This window comes from Larus michahellis, chromosome 14 (genome assembly GCF_964199755.1).
Source record: "Larus michahellis chromosome 14, bLarMic1.1, whole genome shotgun sequence".
In the NCBI taxonomy this organism is placed as follows: domain Eukaryota; kingdom Metazoa; phylum Chordata; class Aves; order Charadriiformes; family Laridae; genus Larus; species Larus michahellis.
Window position 1 is genome coordinate 2057706 of NC_133909.1, and position 14972 is coordinate 2072677.

The 14972-nt window shown below is 60.5% G+C and overlaps 1 protein-coding gene across 1 annotated transcript; it reads right to left on the minus strand.

The window, feature by feature from the left end:
- Positions 1-788: 788 nt before the first annotated feature.
- LOC141751084 (RING finger protein 222-like) lies at positions 789-1565 on the minus strand. Its single transcript, XM_074607368.1, has one exon. The coding sequence runs from the start codon at positions 1452-1454 to the stop codon at positions 789-791; it is 666 nt and encodes a 221-aa protein (XP_074463469.1). The 5' UTR covers positions 1455-1565.
- Positions 1566-14972: the final 13407 nt, after the last annotated feature.

Genomic DNA, 14972 nt, shown 5'->3' on the forward strand with positions numbered 1-14972 from the left:
AGGGCAGGAGGGATGCCTGTGACAGCCAGAGGATGACCACGACCCTGGGGAGCACAGAGGGAGAGGGGAGGGAGGGCAAGGCTGGGACTGCCTGGGGGATGAGCTGGCGTCCCTTCCCACCCCATCACTCTGCAGGGAGGGTAGCACTGGCTGACGGAGGGGAGCATGAGTTCATGGAGACCAGGATCGCACTCTCTTTCCTTTGGTTTCACTGCCCTTGTTGCCTGGTAGCTAGAGGCTCACACCTTTGGGATGGAACGTCATGAGTTCCTGCTCCAGAGTGGCTGCACCACGTACCCTGATGACCCTGACAGCCAACCAAGAGCCTGGTGTCCTCCCAAAGTCCCACGGCCTGGCAGCTGGACCCTCCGATGCACAGAGCTCTTGGCTGTCCCCAGGCTCTGGGTCCCTGGATGCCACGGTCACAGCCCCCCGGCAGCTGGGATGGAGGGGAGGGACCAGCAGGGCCCCCTCACCCCCTGCACAGGCTGTCACAGGGTGCGGGAGGAGAAACCATGCTCCCTGCTAAGACACTAGAGGAACCCACTAGCAGGGTTTGACCAGCCACATTTTAACCAAAAGAGGCAGAAAATGCCAGCGACGACACTGTGAGCACCCGGAGATCTGCAGAAAGGTCTGAAAGTCCATTCAGTCCCTGGCCAGATGAGAGAGAGCTTCACCTGGAGCTGCTTCTGGACTTTCTCATGGGATCTTTTGAGAGAGGTCCCAGCCCTAGCTCTGTCCCAGCATCAGTGACACCTCCAGCATCTGAGCTGATCCCATCCCTGCTATGAGTCCCTCTTCACCAGCAGCAGCCAAGGGAGCACAGCCGCCAGCATGGCCACCGTCAAGATGAGCAGGACGGCGAGGGCGATGGGCGACTGGCAGCATTTCACCCCCAGGGCCGAGCTGGATGACACCGAGCTTCGTGTTTCTGTTCTGCTTCTCCTCCCCAGGGAGCTGCAGTCCACATCCACCAGTGGCATCCCATGGTCACTGATGACAAAGATGTGGGCTTCCCGTGCCAGCTCTCCTGGGACCCCCTGCGAGTCCATGGGGCTGTTTCCTGTGCTGCAGCACCGGTCGAAGCTCTGCACCGGCATCACAAAATGGCTGGGCACCACCAAGGTGTTGCTGGCCTCCAATTTGGTCAGATGGGACAAGGAGGAAGGTGACAGAGGCATCTCCAGGGCCCGGAGGTTGGTACCTGCCTTGGGCGGCCATAGAGCCTTCTTCTTGCTGAGGAAAGTCACGTAGCGGCAGATGGGGCAGATGATGCTGCTCTGGACCTGGCCGTCAAGCTTGGCGGAGAGCAAGCACTTCACCAGGCAGTCGTGGCAGAAGGTGTGCCCGCAGCTGAGCTGGCGGTGCATGGCCTCCAGCGGGTGGAACTTCTCGTAGCACACGGGGCACTCGGCCGGGGGTCCCTCCTTGCTGGACGAGGCCTCAGACATCCCTGCTCTGTCGGCCACAGGCGCTCCCCAGCTGCGAGGAAGAGGCACGATGGGTTAATAAGGTTGAAATGATAAGCATGATCCATCTCTTCATCTCTCCTCCTCCTCCCTGCTCTCTTGCTTTTGCCCTCTTGCCCCTAACAGATGCAGTTGACAGCTACTAGGCATCCTCTCAACAAGACAGGGCATTTTCAGGAGCATTACGCCTCTCAGTGTGGCCCTTGGGGCAAGAGAGAGATGACGGGAGGACCCCAACTCCAGAGCCAGCGGGGGCAACAATCCCCGGCTGCAAAATCACATGCACGAGCCCCTGGATGGACGTGCTCAGCACGTGGTACAGATAAAGCAGGTTCAGCTTGTGTCACGAGTGCCTCCGTGCACTGCTGCCAGCTCCAGGTGCACGGGAGGTGGGAACTCCCATCCCACAAAGAAACCTGCCATGGAAAGGGAGATGCTCCCATCCCAGGGGACACAGAGGGGCCAGCGGGAGCAGGGGGAGGCCAGGGCAGTGGGACAGGTGGGAGCACAGGACCCCCCGGGGATGGAGAGGGGGCGTGCTGGACCCGGGGCAGGCAGCGAGCACCCACGCCAGGCTCCTTCCAGGCTGCTGGAGGATGTCCCAGGCTGGTGGCCAGGCCACAGCCATCTCCAGGCTGTGCTCCTCACGCCGGAGCATGGTGTGGTCAGCAAGCCCCGGAGCCCGGCGTCTCCTCTTAGTCAGAGCAGGGAGGGCAGAGCCCAGCCATCCCGCCTGGCCCCTGCCCCAGCCTGGGGCGCCAGGGGGAGCGCGGGGCCGCTGGGATCCCCAGACCCGCGTCTGGGCTGGGTCTGAAGCTCTGCCGTGCGTCTCCCAGGGCAGGGAGCATTCATGCGGCGGCTCAAGGAAGGGAGAGGGGAGCGGGAAGAAGGGAGAGAGGAGAGGGGAAAAGGGAGAAGGGAGCGGGAGATGGGTGAAGGGCGGAGGAAGAGAGGAGAGGGGAAAGGGGAGAGGAGAGAGGGGAGAGGGGAGGAGGGATGCTCAGCTCAGCTCCTTTCTCTTAAAACCTGAGCTTCATAAAACCTGCAGGTTTTTCCAGACCTTGCAGCATTGTCAGACCCGACCCAACCTGCACCCCTTTTCTCACGCATGACTGTGCCCATGGGCATCCTCACAGCTGTCTCTGGAGGTTTTGCCATCCCCTCCTTGGCTGACCTCCTCTTCCTTGGGAGCCATCCCCTGCGCCAGGACGGTCACAAGAACACAACAAACCATCCCCTCCCAATCAAAGAGAAGAAAGATGCAGGCTCCTGCTCTGCTTTAAGAGGGATCAGGGACTTGGTCCCCCAACGTGCTGCAGAAGGAGACCCTGACCCTGTGCACCAGCTCCTCTGTGCCCCCAAAGCCCCCTTACCTGCTGCAGGGCACCAGGGCAGGAGCCCCTCCATGCACTCCACTGCTGTCCCCAGAAGCGGGGCTGGCCGTGCCCCAGCACCGAGCACCAGCTGGGGAGAGGACTGGGACAACTATATAACACAGAGGTGTTGGCTGCGCGTGTCATGCGGGCGTGTTGCGCAGAAGCTGGAGCAGGGACAGGGCCAGCTCCCGGGGATTGAATGCGGAGGAACTCGTTCCCCATTTTAAAGGCCTGATATTTGCCTGGTTGGCCAGGGAGGGGGCGAGGAGCCAGTGTCAGGCGTCGGAGGGCAGGGACAGGCAGCACGGTCCTGCCTGCTTTCCCTCATGTGATGGGCACCTGTAGTCGGGCTCATCCCTGAGCTCAAACCCCAATGAAACAGTCGCTAAAGGGGATGTCGGGAGCCCAAATTCCCTCTGTTGCTGCAGAGCAGGGTGACCGGCAGCACCCTGCACCAGGGCTGGGCTCCTGCCAAACAATTCTTGCCTCCAGCCGCCACAGCTCCCTGTTCCTCGCCCTGGCCACATCTTCATCCCTACGCCCCCTCCCCTCCTCATCCCCCAAACACTCCGCACTCCAGCCCTGCGCTCCCCGCCCTACACCATCAGACGCTCACCCAAGCACCGGTGTGGCAGCACACAGCCCAGCAAACACACTCCAGCAGGCTCGAGGGCCACTGCTGCCTTGAACCTGCCCTGGAGGGGGTTTCCAGCATCTTTGGGAACTGCAGTCCAGGCAGCGGCAGGAGCCCTGTGGGCTCAGGGCAGGCAGAAGCCCCGAGCTTGGCCATCTCAGCAGCCGCAGGTGGCTCATGAGTCACTGTTTGGCCAGGTGCCGGCTGGAAACACACATGGAGAAGGTTCCCTGTGGCCTTACATGTGTCCCAGGGTGCTGCCCATCCCTCGCTCGACCCCCAGGCGAGAACCTGAGAGGTGTCTCCCCTGCAAAGCCTTGGAAAAACTGCCACGGGGTGGGTCACTTCTCCCACAGTCTCGGCTCTTTCCAGCCACCCCTGCCACCCCTCAGCCCGGCCAGTGGCCACGGGGCTGCCAGCCCACACTCAGGCTTGCTGAGCGTTTCCACGGGAATGTGAGGATGAGATTCCCAGAGCAGGCACAGTGACCCCAAGGCGCCCCGCCTGCACGCCTTCCCCAGCTCTGGCTGTGGCAGTGCAGCCACGGGACCTGGATTTGAACCATCAAGGGGCCCCAATGGCCTGCAGGGCCTGGAGTCTCCATCATGGAAAGCCTTCCGGAGAACCCTGACATAGCGGGGAGTCTTGCCTTGGGGCAGAGAGATGCTCCGCACAAGCATTCCCAGCCCTGCGGTCCTCCAGCCCCAAGAAGATGCCCAGGGCTCTGCAGGATCTGTGGGGCAGGCAGAAGAGGAGATGCACCTCTGGCACCCAAACCCCAGTGAGATGGGCCATGGAGGTCCTCTATGGGCAGGAGGGGTGGTTTCGTGCGGCTGGCTGTCGCGGCAGGGCTGCAGGCGTGGGCAGCAGTATCAGTCGCTCGTGGGTGCAGCGGTTGCAGCAGTTACAACATGGGGCTGGTTTCTGGAAGGAGCAGGGGAGGTGCAGCCCCGCCGAGCCGTCCCGTGCACTGGGGCAGCTGCCAAAAGAGAGCACCCATGGTGGGAGACATGCCCCGGGGGGGATGTCTCAAGCCGTGAAGCCCTGTCCCTCGCTGCAAGGAGACCTGCAGCATGTCAACACCTTCCACACCCCCCGCTTAAGATCAGGGACCAAGCCACTCCACTCGTTATCCCAGTTTTCTTGGGATGGTCCAGAAATTGAGGCTGAAACCTCTCCAGACAGATCGTGCCGGGGCTGAGGTTGCACAGTCACCCCTGGGGTAGGCATCCCCATCCCCCTCCCTGGCCCCTCCTTGAAGCTGCTGGAGGTGCCAGGGTTGCACCCACCGAGATCTCCATTGCTGAATGAGTGATCTGGGCCAGCGAGAGCAGATTTGGGGCAGCCGAGCATCTCCCCAGCTTCAGTTTGCTCTCTGCCAGCACCAAGGCGGGGTGGAAATTCCTGTTTCCCATACTTTGAATGCTCCCCGCCGTCGGAAACTATGAGCTCACGGCTCTATACATAGGCACTGGAAAAACGAGTCTGCCTCCCTTAGCCGCTTTGACCACGCCAAAATCAAAGGGATTTTGGCATATCACAGCCCTGGCTCTGTGAGCAGTTTCGTTCTTTCCTGGGCATGGCTTTTCTCGCTGCCTTTGCCCCACTTCCACATGCAGCAGCATCTTTCCTGAATGACGGGATTGAGTCTGCTGGTGCTTGAGGGAGAAGAAACCAGTTTCAGGAGCAAAGCAAGTCCCTATACGCTGCCTGTATGTTTTTCTCCGGCTTTAAGCAATGCAGCTCACGGCCAGTGTTTCAGCCCCCTCAAACCCAGTGCAGGGTCAAGGTCTCCAGGATCCTTTTATCCAAGCAAGAAGGCAGCATCAGGCTCAGCTTCTCTCCAGGGACCACAGCTGAGACCTTCTCTGCTCTGGGGTTGGTGGCTTCCAGGGAACAAGGGACATTCTGACCCAGAAGAGGACACGGCCCTCCCTACAGGCGGGGGTGGCCGGGGGTCCCTTCACTAAAACTGCGATGGCTTTTGGGCAGAGCTCTGCAGCCTTTTGCAAGGACAAGCGGATGCTGCAGACAGCCCTTGTCTTCCACAGCATCACCCCAACTTCCCACTGTCACCGACCAGGTGGGGAGGAGGGAAAATAATATTAGATATAGTTACGTGAAAGTGCTTATTTTCAAAGCACATTTAAAGCCAGAAGATCGAACTATATGTGAGCCTGGTGCCAGGCAAATATTCACTATAGGTCTCGATATTTCCATAACAAATCCATGCTGCACTTCTCCAAATCATAAGAGATGAAGCAGGGACATTTCCAATGAGCAGAGACGTGTCCTCCATCCCTTCTCTCAACGAGGGCGAGGATCCCGGTGAGAAAAATCATGGCTTTATTCCTGACGGCAAGATGCACGCGCGGAGCTTTGCCATGCAGCCACAACCCATCCACATGGCTGGTGGCTGCTGGAAAGGATGGGCTGGGTGAAGTGTCCCTCACCTGGGGAGACCTGCCCCATCCCTCCCATGACACGGCCAGTCCTCCCAAACTCCCCCAGGTTTTTCCTTAGCGATGGCTCAACCTGCAAATCTGAGGCTTTCTCCAAGTTTCTGCTCAGCCCGTTCTCCTCCCACCACTTCCCAGCCCCGGCTCAAACATGGTGAATAGTTGGCACAGGTGGGAACCAGGTGAAGGGAAGAGGGGAAAAAGTAAATCCAAGGGGTGGAGGGTCCAAGGGTCCTGGCCCCTGTCTTAGCTGTATCCATTCCCATGCTGTCAAAATAAACTCACATAGATGGAAAAGATGGATGAGTTTGGAGGCACCCAAGCCCTTTAAGGGGGTCCATCTTTTCCCATACTTGCTTTACTTGAATTCAGAGAGGGAAAATAAGTGTCTTTTCTTTCTGCATGTCTCCATCCTGCCTGTCAGGCACCTGGCAGGATGCAGACTCACCATCAAGCTGCTGATTTAGCCAAGACAGCCCAAAACACCTAGCAGAAGCTCTTCTGACAGCTTTCTCCTCAGCGCTTTTTGCCGTGCCCAGCAGGTGGTGATCTCGGATCAAAAAAGATCTCGGAAAAAAAAAGACCCGGCTGCACCGTAAAAAAAAGCCCTGGGCCTGCCTCTCCAGGGGTGCCAAGGTCTGCAGCTGGTGGTCCCCACCAGCTGGGATGCTGCCTCTTCCCCACCAGGATGGATGGGATCTGCTTATCCTCCTGATGACCAGAAATTTACATCCAGTCATTTGACATGACGAACGCTTATCAAACACCAAGGAACAACGGGGTACATCCCCAAACCCCTCTCCAATGCCTGTTTTCCCACCAGATGCTGCGGTTTTGCGAAGGCACCTGCACAGTACCTGGGCATCACAGCACCCACCTGCCTCTGCCTCCAACAAACCCTCCCAGGAATGACCTCGAGCCTGGTGTGAGCCCTTGGAGCCTTATTCTGACCGCAAAACTTGGGGATCTGTCTCGTCCAGTCCAGGCCGAGCCACACAGCCCCACGGTGCATGGGGTTTTCCCATACCTGGGAGGGCAACTGCACTCTCCAGGGGCTCCTTCAGCTTCTTTCCCCCCTCCACCAACACAGCGTCAGCTCAGTGAGTCCGGGGGCAGCCCAAGGCAAGCGCCTCAGATGATGAGCAAGACCAGGGCTGCACAAAACCCCTGGATGTGGGGGCAAAATGGCTTGTCCCCCCTTCCCCGGTGCCCACACCAGCCCCTCGGGGGAAGCACACAAACCTGCTGTAGACCCTCCGCGGTCACTGTGACCCGTCCCTGCTGTGCCATGAGCCATGCCACTCCAGGGATGTTTTACCACCCACGTCCCCTGCAGCAGCGGGTATTGCCGGACTCTTTTACGCCATCCCCTCTGGCTGCCTTTTTACCAGGCAGCTCCCTCGAGCCTTATTCTGGGGGACAATGCACAGAATCCCTGCAACGTCAGGAGAAAAGGCTGCCGGGGTTAGGGATTGGGGGACTTTTACCAAAATGGGATGTTCCCTGTGGTTTTGGCTGCCAGGTTGTGTTGCAGTTTGGCTTTTTCCTCCAAGCCCTGTCTCCCGGAGGGCCGAGATTGCAGAGGGGTTGCTGCCTTTAATGGGAACAAGTAGAGGTCAGCTTCTAGCCCTGCAACACCACACACGCTGGAGTGGCCCGGAAAGGAAAGGCTCCATAAAAGGAGCACTACATACTCGATTTTGGTTCATTTCATGATTTTTCCAGGGTCTTATGACCATGCAGTCAGCATGGTGCTGTGAGCAGAGAGTTTGCAGGCAGAGCTGCTCCACCAGCCAGGGTCAGCTGGTGGATCATCAACCAGAAACACAAGTGGGTTATTGATAGGAGGATGCTTGGGAAAAAATGCATCTGCCCAGACATGCTGGCACAAGGCAGGAGGGCTACTGTCCCCGTCCCACCATCCTGTGGGCTCTGCAGTCCCCGTAGTCAAAATATAGGAAGGATAACCCCAGTCCTCCCTTCCAGATGGGGTCAGCTGGAAAACACACAAGGGTCCTGACAACCCCCAACCCACGGTGTCCCATGAGGGACAGGGCAGGTGGTGCCCGGGTGTCCCCTTCTGCATCCTGGGAGGATGATGGGTCCAGCACAGAGACGCTCCCGAGCCGGCATCGGGGCTGTGGCTGGTGTCACAGCAGTTTCCCACATCTCCTTGGCCCTCCATGTCCATCGTTAAGGACCCCCAGGAAAATGGGCACAAGCAGATCCAGGGTGCCTAAGAGGTCACCCCTGCACCCCACGAGCAGCCTGGCAATAACCAAGACAACCAGCGTTTCAGGGTGGCTGTGCTTTTGGCAGGCAAGCTGAGCTGCAAAACAGTACTTTTAGGCATCGCTGGCAAAGTCTGTTAAAGGAGCGATTCAGCAAATACTGCCCAGGCACCAAAGGTGGCACTCACAGTAGTCAAGAAAAATAGCTACATTTATCAAAAAAAGGCTCCATGTGGATGGACACAGCCAGCTCAAAGGGGGACTTCGGGTGAGGCATAAAGGGAGGATAAATGAAGTGATTGGCGTTGTTGCGTACAACAGAGGGTCTGCTGCCTTCATGCTTGAAGAAGTGCCCTGTTATGTGTATGTGTATGTTATGTGTATGTGGGGGCAGCTCGCAGAGCGGCAGTGACTTTGCTTTCCCGGCTCTTGCAACATCCCAGCAGGCTGCGAGGACACGGCACGCGCCAGACAAGCCGAGCCTCTGCCGACCCCACTGCCAGCGCTGCCCGTGGCTGGGGGACACGACAGCACAGAGCCATCGGGTCCCCCGCCCCCGGCAAAGCCATGGGATGTCCCCATCTGCAAAGCCTCACTGCAGGGGCTGGGCAGGGAGCGCCGGGGGGCTCTGCCTGGGCCACTTGTCCCTCTGGCAACCCTCCCAGAGCCACTGCCCTGCCACATGGTCCCCCAGAGCTGTTGCCCATCGACCCCTGCTCCCCAAAGCCCTCCTAGATCCCTGCCTCTCTGTACACTCCCTACAGCATGGCCATGCCGTGTCTTTCACAGAGCTGTACTCCCTCCATTCCCCCTACTCCCACTCCCTGCCCAGTCTCATCCTTCCTAGTCCCATCCAAACCACATCCCTTCCAGTCCCATCCCTCCCAGTTCCATCCCTCCCCACACTCCTCCCAATCCCATCCTTCCCAGTCCCATCCAAACCACATCCTTCCCAGCCTCATCTCCCCTCATCTCTCCCCACCCCATCTCTCCCCACATCCCTCCCAGCTCCATCCCTCCTTACACCCCTCCCAGCCCCATGTCTCCCTATACCTCTCCCAGCCCCACCCTTCCCTGTATGATCTCCCATATCCCTCCCAGCCCTATACCCTCCCCAAACCCACCTCTCTCTACAGCTCCTCCACTCTCATCCCTCCCTACCCCCACCCCAGCCCCAGCCCTTCCTTCCCCTCGCTGGGGGCACACAGACCCCCACGGCCCCTCTCGTGGGCTCCAAATAGCCATGATTCAACCCACTGGCTTACAAGGATGAAATATTGCTCCTGATGTTGTCACCATGGCACTTGGATGGGGACTGTGAGTAGGTGTGAGCAGCTGATCTCGCATGCACATGGCGAGTCCTGCACCAAACACTATCCTCGGGCAGACAGGGAAGGAGGCAGCAGGGTGGGGGTATAAGAGCAAGGCTGTTTGGAGGCAAACATCAGTCTGAGCAGGAAAGCTGATGTTCCCCAGCACCTGCCAGACTCGTGACATGGGGTCCAGGGTGGGAGCCATGCAAGGCCAAAGGTTGGCCAGGCTTTTTCTAGTGGTCAGAAAACTGCTGGGTCTGAGGTCATCTTTCTTGAGACCAGGAGAAGCCAGGCTTGGCAAGTTCGAGCCTCACAAAGCTCTTGAGATGCAATGAGTCGACAGTTCCCAGATCACATCCCCAGGGTCAACACTCACAGCTCCAGAGCCACAAGCAGAGATGGATGCTGCCTCCCAGCACAGACCAGTGCCCAGCTCCTGGGGCTCTTTCCCTCCCCATCCCTGCTTCTCCTTTGCACAAAGCCTCCTTTCCCTGGACCTTCTCAGCACTAGGAAGGCTAGGCTGCATGTGAGGGGGGGGCGGGGCTTGGCTGACCCCCTGCTTCTTCTCCTTGGCTCCCTGGAGGTGCCGACTGCATCCCTGAGATGATGGCCTGAGATGCCTGGTCCCGTCGGACCCAGCGCTGAGCTTTCCAGTCCGTGCTGAGCCAACGGAGACGGACTCAGGCAACGGCCACCTCTCCCAGGCACCGGGGACACTGGGAACGGATCCAGCACCCAGAAAGACGGGCAGGGAGAGCTGGTGTTCCAAAAGTGATATATAGATTTTTAATTAATAAAATCATGATTGTTATTTAAAATTTAAATGCATTACTATTCTTTAATTAGTAAAATTAATTCCCTGGAGAAGGGAGATGAACGGTGGTCACAGGGCTGGGGGGAACACATTGACAAATCGCAGCCCCCAGTTCTGCTTCGCCCCGGCCCTGCAGAGGTGCAGAGGAGGGAGGACGGGGTGAGGGGGGATTCAGGGGGGTCTGTGCAAGAAGCCGTGCTGAATTCCAGAAGCCAGAGGAGAGGCGCGTGTTCCTCTGGGCGCTGCATCACCTGTCTGGGAAATCCAGAGCTGGGGGGGCACCGGTGGCTCCGTTCCGCCGTGGCCATGATCCGGGCTCTCGACAGCCACCTCCATCCATCTATTTTTCATTATTCCCCCTCTGCCCTCTCCTGCCCTGCTGCAGGGCTGCTCGGGCATGAAGTGGGCTGTTAGAGAACCCCCCCACACCCTTCAGTACCTCTGGGATGCTGCTTCCTTCTCCCTGGATTTATATATATATGATACTCATAGATTATAGCGATAGATTAAAAAAATAAAGTGGGGGAAGAAAAGGCCAGCTACGGGCTCCCATGGGCCGCTGCCCACCCCAGCAGCATTTCTTCCCCTTAAAGACAATAACAAAACCCAGACAATGATCCCAGTGAGTTCCTGGGGGAGCCCCCGCTCCCAATGCCCTGGCCCGGACCCCCCCAACTCCCCTCCGCGCCAACCCTTTGCTGCCTCAGAAAACCACAATAATGGCGGCGGTTGGGAGCCGGGCCTGGTCTCCTGCGGGACGTGTCACCGGAGCGGGCTGAGTGACCGGGACAGCCCTGCGAGGGAGCTGCCTCTGCCCGGGCTCGGGCTGCGCTGGCTGCGGCCACAGATCAGCCTGCGCCAGCTGCGCCTCAGGGATGGAGGTGGAAAAGGCAGCCGGGACCCTCGGCCTCTCCCATGCCTGTGGATAACCCCATCCCAAGGACCGGCCGGGAGTGGGGCGGGGCGTCGCCCAGCAACGGGGGACGCTGCATTGTCCCTTGTCACCCGTCCCACCGCTGTGACCACTCTGCTGCTAGGAGGCAACAGAGGAGGAGGAGGAGGAGGAGAAGAACGAGGACAAGGAGGACGCTGACAGGGAGGAGGACGAGGACGAGGGGAGGAGGAGGAAGCCTTTGACTGCCCATCCCTCCCACCCATCCCAGTCTCCCCCAGGCAGAAAGGGCCCCCTGGGCAGCTCTTTCTCCCACTCCCCCAGGAGCTCAGGTCCCGCTCAGGTCCCTCTGTCGCTTCAGGCACGGCAGCAGCCATGGCCCAGCTCAGCCTGGCCCAGCTGCTGGATGTCGCCATTGGGACGACCAAGGTCAGGGCCATCGACTTCGTGGCCCTGCGCAGACTGCTGCTGGCCATGCTCTGGCACCTGGGCCTGCAGGACATCCCTGTGGAAACGTGGCGACACAGCCCAACCCCCCTCCTGAAGAGGGACCAGCCTGCCAAGGCACCCCCTGTTCTGGAGAAGAAGGGGGACAGGGCCCAGGGCACGCGGCAGCAGCCCCAGGAGCCACGGGAGTGGCTGCAGGAGACCATGAGCGGCCCCCAGCTCACCTGCAAGACCACCTACGCCCGGAAGATAGAGAGGAAAATCAAAGAGAATGGGAGCAGCATCTTCAAGGTAGGGGCTTCTGCCAGTCTCCTGGGTGCTCCCCCACGAGACACCCCCTCCTCCAGGGTCCACGCCGCCGTTGCATCCCCTTACACCGAGGTCTGCTTTAAGCCTGAGCCCATGGCAGCACATGGGCCTTCACAGCCGGAAAGAACTGGAGTTTTGGGGAGGAAGAGCTGGGGCTGAAATGCCCCACTAGCTGGAGGCTCAGCAGCCCTGGAGCTCTGGCCCCATCGCCCTCTCCATCCCTCCCTTCCCCGCTCCTGACCCACGGCCGCTACCGCATCCGCTCCTGGGGCAGCTGGGAGGCTCCATCAGTCCCTCATGGGCCTCATCTCCCACCCCAAATCCCCTCGGCTCGCCCAAGGGCTAAAGCCAGCACTGGTGGGGACCAGACAGGGGCCTCATCCTGCACGGCGCTGAGACGCTGGCGGCCGTGCTTTGCCCCCCAACTATCCCCCGTGGGCAGAAATAAGCCCGGGGTCAAGTTAAGAGCACAGCAGGGGTCAAGGTCCTGGTCCCCAGGGACCCTCCCCTGGGGCTCACCCCACCACCCCCCTCTTGTTGCCCACGGCTCTCTCCCAGGAGCTGCTCGAGGAGATCCACACCATGAAGGTGGCGCAGTCCCGCATGGCAGAGGACATCCGCAGGATGCAGGAGGCGCTTGGCTTGGTGAGCTGCCGCTGGTGCCCCGGGAGGGAGCTGGGCCCTTGCCCCCTCCCTGCCCCTCTCCCTGTCGCCACCCCAAAGTGGGAAGGGTGTCCCAAGGGGGGAGCAGGGGAGCTCAGCCCACCCTCCTGCAGCCCCCCACCCTCTGCCCCCCACCACTGCCCTGGCGAGGGCACAAACGGACACCGCTGCCTGCAAGTCGGGCTGCGGGTAGAGGGAACTGCGGGCATCAGCCAAAGGGATGCTGGGGCACTTCTGAACTAACAGGCAGAAAAAAAGAAACGTGGGAGCTGGGAAGGAGGGGGATAAGGCTCTGCCCTGGGCAAGCCAGCCACAGACCCCAGGCTGCCTGCCCGCTCTCCCTTTGTCCTGTGCCCAAATGCTCCTTTTAAATCCCGCTCCCACATCCAGACTGGTGCCCCTCCCCTCGCCCCGCTCCAGAGGAAACTCCAGGATGCTGCTGGCCGCCTGCCGGGCCCCTGGGACCAGACAGTGCTGGAGCGTGATGGGCTACGGCCACAATCCCGCCTGGATCCTGCACCGCGACAGGGGGCAGCTGCATCCCCAGCTCCCTCGCGGAGACCGGTCCTCCTGTGTCGGGCCATGGTCCACGGCTTGGCGGTGCTGGGCACTGATGTCCCTGTGGGTCCGTTCCCCCCAGCCCCGTGTCCGGCCTGACCCCTTGATCCCTTCCTTCCCCAGCAAAGGCTGAAGGAAAGGCAGAGCCTCTGCCCGGCCCCAGAGGAGGTGAGCAGCATGGTGGGCTGGGAGGTGCTGGGGATGGATGGCCTGGTGGGCAGCATATTGGGAGAGGGGGGAGAAGGAGGAGGAGCAGGCCGAGGAGCCTGAGCTCTGTCGGCGCTGAGTGCTGGGGCATCCCGGCTGCGGGAGCGGGACCCAGTGGGACTGCAGCCCCCAGTTCCTCCAGCCACTGCACGCCCCGGGGCTCTGCGGACCTTTGCTCAGCCCTTCTCTTCCCTGCGCATCCCGCCGGGAGGCAGGACCTGGCACAGGCAGCGCCAGGGCAGCTCCTCAGCTGCCCCGACAGACAGACCTCCTGCGCTGCCTGTGGCAGGGACGTCTCACAGCAGCCCCCCGGGGGACAAGTGAGCACCTGAACCCAGGGCATACAAACGACCCCGGTGCTGGGATGACACAGGGGCCGTGCCCTGACTCCGCCAACACCCCCGTTCCCAGACCAGGCAGCTGGAGGATACGCGTGGAAAGCCCAGGGTGGATGGAGCCAACTGGAAATTGCATGGAAGCGCCCAGATGGGGTAAGGGGACGGGAGGGGGTTTCCTACCCCAGGGGGCTGCAGGGGAGCCCAGGGGGGCTTGGAGCACCCTGGTCTGGGGGGTGACGAACACCCCCGAGCAGCCCAATGGAGGATAAACCTCCCCGTGCCCCCATCTCCCTGGCCAGGTCCACGCTGCAAAAAATCAAGCAGGAGCTGATGGAGATGAAGGACCTGGGCCTGCAGGAGATAGAGCAGGAGCTAAAGGAGCTGGGAGAGCATCAGCAGAGGACTGAGGCCAGGCTGAAGCTCCTGGCGATGCAGACGGACGAGCAGGTGAAGGCACAGGTGAGGTAGCGCTCCCTTCACCCACCACCTCGGGGGGGTGGTTCTGGCGAGGTTCCCAGCCACCTCCCTGGGCTGGCTGGGGCCATCGAGCCTCCAGGGCACCTGGGCTCCTTGGCTGCATCCATCCCAGCTCACAGCCCATCCCTTCTCCCCTTCCTGCAGAAAAACAAGCTGAGGGCGATACAGCACATGGGGCAGGAGGAGGCAGAGGCGCAGGCAGCACGCCCCGTCTCCAGCACGGACACCGGAGTGAAGGTGGGGCAGCTTCTCCAGCGCCATGAGAAGCTCCAGGAAAAGGTGAACACCTTCATGTCCTGGCAGGCGGTGGGCAAGCTGGTGAGGCAAACCACCGCTGCAAGGGTGCAGTCAGGGTCCCCTTGACCCCAGACCACCACCCTGGGGACAGAGCCACGGTCCCTGGGCACCCAGACCATGATCTGGGGACAAAGCCATGGTTCCTGGCACTCCCGACTACTACCCTTAGGACACAGCCAGGGAACCCTGGGAACCTAGACCACCACCCCAAGGGTTCAGCCATGCTCCCCTCGACCCCAGACCACCACCCTGCGGCCACAGCCAGGGGCAAGGTGGTGAAGCAGCTGCCGAGGAGGAGCCACGTAGGGAGAGGCCGGTGTGGGGGGCTTGGCAGGGGGCTGCTAGGAACCCCCCGGCTGGTTGTGCTTCGCTGTAATGTGGGGGAGCCCCTCACCGCCCCCCAGACTGGCTTGTACAAGTCAGCAGCATGGAAGGAAATTACAGTCTGGTGCAAATGTCTTGCTGGCACTGATAGCCCATGGCC